The 6,024-nt window shown below is 35.9% G+C and overlaps 1 protein-coding gene across 1 annotated transcript; it reads left to right on the plus strand.

Annotated features, from left to right (window-relative positions):
- Window positions 1-403: 403 nt before the first annotated feature.
- LOC145605343 (ribokinase-like) lies at window positions 404-4,915 on the plus strand. Its single transcript, XM_081661381.1, has 4 exons — window positions 404-1,114; window positions 3,688-3,873; window positions 4,087-4,282; window positions 4,385-4,915. The coding sequence occupies exons 1-4, from the start codon at window positions 473-475 to the stop codon at window positions 4,474-4,476; spliced, it is 1,116 nt and encodes a 371-aa protein (XP_081517507.1). The 5' UTR covers window positions 404-472; the 3' UTR covers window positions 4,477-4,915.
- The last annotated feature ends 1,109 nt before the right edge of the window (window positions 4,916-6,024 follow it).

The raw sequence follows: 6,024 nt of genomic DNA on the forward strand, positions 1-6,024 counted from the left end.
TTGTTAATATTTAATTTTATAAATCTAAATCAAACTATTGAATTGGCTTGTATACCAACTTGACTGTGTTAGTTACTCTGGAATAAGAGTATAAATTTTGCTTATTAGACACCATATGTGCGCTCGTATAATTGCTTTGTTACTTCAGCGGATCAAACCAAATCAGATTAAATATATGTAATAATACTCAATATTGAGAGTGAGGGGATAGCTCAAGTGGCTAGAGCTACCTCCCGGTTTTCAGGAGATCCTGAGATCGATTCTCACCCCCGCCCTTGTGACTCTCTAAACACCAAAAAAAAAAAAAAAAAAAAAAAAAAAAACCAATATTAGATTAGATTAAATAGATTAGATTAGTCTTTATCATGATCTATAAAACGACCATAGAAAGAAACACGCACTTCAAATTCGGTCAATTAATTTAGCACAAGTCTTCTTCTAGAGTTCTAGATCAAAAGCAAGAAACACAAAGATGAAGGCCTTTTCATGCTTCTCACACTCAAAACACTCCCTTTTTTCCTCCTCTCAAATCACCCCAATTCCTAATAAAGATGAATCCATCTTCAAATTCAATCAAAACCCAGTTCAATTCCCCCCAAAAACCCCTAATTTCCCCTCATTATCCCTAAATTCATCTCAAAATCCAACCCCAGAAAATCTCCCACCATTAGTAGTAGTAGGATCAGCAAATGCAGACATATACGTCGAAATCGACAGACTCCCAAAAGAAGGAGAAACAATCTCAGCAAAATCAGGCCAAACTTTAGCAGGTGGAAAAGGAGCAAATCAAGCAGTTTGTGGGGGTAAACTTTTATACCCAACTTACTTTTTTGGGCAAATTGGTGAAGATGCTAATGGTAGATTGATTTCTGAGGAATTGAAAAATGGTGGGGTTTCTCTTGATCATCTTAGGAATGTTAATGGTGCTCCTACTGGTCATGCTGTTGTTATGCTTCAATCGAATGGCGAAAACTCGATCATCATTGTTGGTGGTGCTAATATGAGCTGTTGGCCGGAAGTGATTGATGATGCTGATTTGGAGATTGTTAGGAATGCTGGGATTGTTCTTCTTCAAAGGGAAATTCCAGATTCTGTCAATATTCAAGTTGCTAAGGTCTGTTTTTATTTGTTTTTTGGTATTATGATTTTAAAGTTGTGTTTTTAAGGGTTTTGATCTTGATGTTGTGCATTTTGTGTGTGTGTGAAACTGATTTGATTTGATGATATGGATATGTGTGATGTTATTATGGGTGCTAGAAACATAATGAACTTAACAATCGAATAATGACACAGATTTCATGTGGTTCACTATCGATTTATTAACAATGCCGGTCCATTGGTAGAGGGGAGTATGATATATTAGGATTTTTGAGTAGTTGAAAGTTCTATATAGAATTACTAGGTGTTACCTTGCAGAGGAACTACAGGTTTCAATGCTTCTCCTGTAGCCTAACATAGACTCTGAACTAGGCTGATTCAAGGCATCCCAACGCTATTAATCATCAGCGGTATATGAGTAATAAATAATTAAACTGTTTCGGTTTTATCTTAGAAGAGTTTCCTACACTTATCAGATCAAAGAGTGATCAAACTTTGTCCATTGCTAAAATTGGTACAGTATCTCCTTGAGAGTTTAGACCCTCTGGTTTATTCTGAATTCCTCAGTGTTACGTGATCCTATTCGCTTCATAGGTAAGCTTTTAGATTTAGATGAAAACTACGAAGGTGTAAAGAAATTTGCAACCTGAGAGGGGATGTGAGAACATCTTGTTTGGCAGCTCAATGGTTGGAAAGTGAAGAATACTTTGATAAACATGTAACAATATGATCACCTTAGACCAGCCACTGGCAGCCACATGTGCTTCAGATCTAGAAGCAACAATTCAGTGTATTAAAAATACAGCTTACGTACTATATCTAGCTTCCCCGTTTTTTTAGTTATATCTGCAAAATCATGAGGAAAAATATAAATCCAAGACTGCTAGAGCTTCTGCTATTCATCCTAGAACTTTAAACTGGTCTGTCTTTAACAAAAATGATGCATAGCTTTTCATAATTTCGTATGTATAACATGCAAAACAGTGAAGCAATGTAGCTTATGCATCGCAGTTTTCTCCAAATTAATCCTGCTCATCCAATCATGATAAGCTAACCAAGATAGAAGTTTCTGCTATACCGGTATACCCTACCTTAAAGGAATATTGAAAATGACATATAGCCATTTAGGTTCATAATAAAGTAATAATGCTGTACCCCTTTTCTTAATATGGAGTACATCACTTTTGTATTAACATATGTAACGAGGAGAATGTTTTTAGTATTTTCTCACTTGTTCTTGAATAGTTTCAACCTTGTTTAAGAACTGGCTTAAGATCATAGTGTGATGGTTCCACTTGGCAATTTAATATGAGTGTGACGCAGTTTTTCCATCCACTCCCTTTCATTATGCGATAAGTTACCTCAAGGGATGAAGAGGTATTCTATACCTAGGCATCAAAATATGTAAGGCTTATCTGGCGAGGATGTGGCTGTTTGACACTTGAGACCTTCTAGATGGTGCAAATGAAGATGAATTCTTTAAGAAAATGTAAGTACCAATGAATAAGAAAATCTCAAGAGTCAGGAGCTCATCAGGATTTTGGAAGGCCTTAGCAAAGAGAGGCGTCTAAAAGTTACCTAGTTCTTTTGTTGTGATTAATGCATTTTAAGTGCGCTTAAAAGCGTGGGTGAGGTGAAAGCAAAGATCACAATGGAATGGTGTTGATAAATATAAGGAAATTTGGGTCACTTCAATTTAATACTAAAGGGGAAAGTGTGGGTTTTGTTTTTTCTATGTAGTTTGCCTAGTGCTGGTAGAACCGTAGAAGTGCAGAATATAGTTTATAAGATGATCTGTCTTGGTGGTGCAAGTAGTTTTGGCTATTTTGATTCCAAATTCTAAAGGGTTACTTAGTTCAATGGTCAGATGGTGTAATTATTTTTTCAAGAAGTGTTTTTTCATGGAATTTTCTGAAACACTTCTTGTTATTATATTATATGTTTGTTTTTGTATTTTTTTCTTTCTTCCCATTTGTTCAATAATTTGTTGATCCTTTTTATACTTACAATATGGTTTGTGTGTTTCAAGCATGGTGAGCAAAATACATTGAAAAAGATTTGAAAAAAAATTTCCTTAAGTTATTTCTTTTGACCTGCGTTTGTGCATTATACATTGTTGATGCTGGTAAAAGCAAGCTAGGTAACATTGTGTATGTGCAATGTCAATTTAACCACTCAAGAGACCGTATTCAAGTACATCCTTTCTGCACCAATGTGGTCCAACAAAGACTTTTTTAACTATGGACAGGGCACTGACTTTATATAATGCTTACATAAAATGTAGAAGAAATATGTTGCTCATTCTTATTGACCCGCAGGATTCAAATTAGCTTCGTTGAATTATTGTGTGTTTGGATCTTTTCCTGTCAGCTGTGGCTCTTCCTTTAATATCCTATCTACCTTTACAATAACTTACAAGAAATGTTCTGCTCATTCCAATTCCGCAAGATTCAAATTAGCTTCATTTAATAATTGTGTGTTTGGGTGTTTTCCTGTTCAGCTGGCTCATCCTTTAATATTAACCCTATTTTACATTTACAATTTTTCTATGCAAACTTGTAAATATTCTTGCTGGCTGAATTTTTCCAGGCTGCAAGAATTGCAGGGGTTCCTATTATTTTGGATGCTGGGGGAATGGATTCTCCTTTTCCACCAGAGCTGCTAAATTTTGTTGATATTCTGAGTCCCAATGAAAGTGAACTTTCTCGTTTGACAGGGATGCCAACTGAAAGTTTCGAGCAAGTTAGTCAAGCTGTGACAAAGTGTTATGGAATGGTGAGCTCAATTTCTTTTTTACTATCTTGCCATTTTTGTTCTGATGTTTGATGTCCATTTTTCCATATTCATTGAAGCTGAGGAGCAGCTACTTATTTCATATGCAACTGTACCACAACCCTTAATGTATAACTATGAGTCATTACTTATGAAACTAATTGCAGAGATAAAAAAAAGCTGTTTTATACTTTTATTGGCTGCCGTTGTTTGCAGGGTGTAAAAAAGGTATTGGTCAAACTTGGGGATAAAGGTTCAGCCTTATTTGTGGAAGGTGAAGAACCGGTCAAGCAGCCCATCATATCAGCTCCAAAGGTACTTGATACAACTGGAGCTGGTGATACTTTCACAGCTGCTTTTGCTGTAGCCCTCGTTGAGGGTCAATCAAAGCAAGAATGTTTGAGATTTGCTGGTAAGACACTTGCCTCACATAGTCGCACCCCTTTTTTCTTGTCATTATTATTCATGCTATTGGAAAAAATGTGAACAAATATTCTTGAACACCTTTGTTCAGCTGCGGCCGCATCTCTTTGTGTTCAAGTCAAAGGAGCAATTCCAAGCATGCCTGATCGTGATTCTGTATTGAAGCTTCTCGGGTCTTCTTAGTGTACCAATTTCATTACAGCAACTTGCACATAGAGGGTGTTTGTTATTTTCGTTTCTTTTATATTTCTTGTCTTTCTTTTTTCTCTATTTATAAGAAATAAATCATCAGGGTGGCTGAGTGATGGATGGTACCAGTGGACACTCCAATTCTCTAAAGGCTGCCACAATAATATTCAGGCATCGAAAGGATTAGAAATAAGCTTGGTAGAAAGCTGTTTAATTAGGGTTATCATGGGTCAGTGAGCATGCAAGCTTTGCATTATTTTGTGGATCAACGAGCATGTAAGCTTCGTAGGAAGTTAATTGACTGACGTCATAATTGACGCCATAATTTTTATGCAACCCTTGTGTGTGGTTTCTTTATCGCCCTATTTGAAACTGTATCACCTTCAACATTATACAGTACTTAATTCCTCATAACACCGCCAACACCATCTTTACAAAATTATTTCTGGAGATAAGAAGGTTTTATTTTGTTCATTTCAGAATATAATACAGAGATTGTAGGTTTGTACTTTTGCACAGATGGGAACTTATTATCGGCGCTCAAACTGATTTATAACGAACGTACAGCTTGAAATCAGGATTTTGAGATTGTCCTAGTCTACTTACCCTACTGGAAGATTATAAAGCCAGAGCCTTTTTAGTAGATCAACTATAAATTCTGTCTTACTCGAGCTGTAGAATGCACATAACCCTTAACCAGGCCCCTGCACTGCTCACAGATTGGAAAGGGTAAGGACAATCACCAAAATCTTTCCTTGTATACTGGCCAGTGAATTACGTTTGGTACTGGAATGCTGGTGTCGGTTTAATGAGCGTGTACCTGTGATACTACGTAATCAGAACATTCAGAAGACTGCTCCTTACATTGACTCCATAAATCCGAAGATGCTTGATTTAAATGGGTTTGTTTTGATGATTTTTTTGTGCAATAATCTTGATCCTGAAAACCGCTGGTGGTAAGCTATCTGCAATACTGCACCAGTGAAAATGGCATGCATGTTGCTCTCTTTTGCACTTGAACATTGTTTTTGTAGCGGAAAAATTGTAGAATGGTAGCACTATTGTGTCCTTGCATTTCTGATTATATGCTCTGGATGTTCTCTAGAGTAGGTCGCAATGATTTCTAATACTTCCTCCGTTAACTATTATTTGCAACAAAGGGGGGTGTTTGCGGACTTCTAGGTAAAATTTGTTTGTTAGAGTAAAATGCAGAAAGAAAAAGTTAGTGCATGTGATGAGGAGAGAGATAGAGAGAAATGATTACCTAAAAAAGAAAGAAAACATTTGTTGCACATAAAAGTTAGCATCCATTTATAGTATATGTTACAAATAATAGTTAACGAAGGAAGTAGTATGTTATTCGAACGGTTTAATTTACTTCGAATTTCAATCTGTATCATTTTATTTTTTTGGTTGACTATCAATTAAATCTAACTTTCTTTTATTTTTATTCAATTTTAATCAATTAAACCACATTCTAGTGTCTTTGTATTTATTCAAATCTCCTAGCTATGCCTTGAGCAAATGAAAGGATAAGTGAAA

This window comes from Chenopodium album, chromosome 22 (genome assembly GCF_948465745.1).
Source record: "Chenopodium album chromosome 22, dcCheAlbu1.1, whole genome shotgun sequence".
NCBI lineage: Eukaryota > Viridiplantae > Streptophyta > Magnoliopsida > Caryophyllales > Amaranthaceae > Chenopodium > Chenopodium album.

Bases quoted from the DNA above. Each gene is read 5' to 3' on its own strand.
- LOC145605343 (XM_081661381.1), top strand. From the start codon at position 473: ATGAAGGCCTTTTCATGCTTCTCACACTCAAAACACTCCCTTTTTTCC. The intron at 1,115-3,687 runs GTCTGTTTTTAT...GAATTTTTCCAG, and splicing joins TCAATATTCAAGTTGCTAAG to GCTGCAAGAATTGCAGGGGT. The intron at 3,874-4,086 runs GTGAGCTCAATT...CGTTGTTTGCAG, and splicing joins TGACAAAGTGTTATGGAATG to GGTGTAAAAAAGGTATTGGT.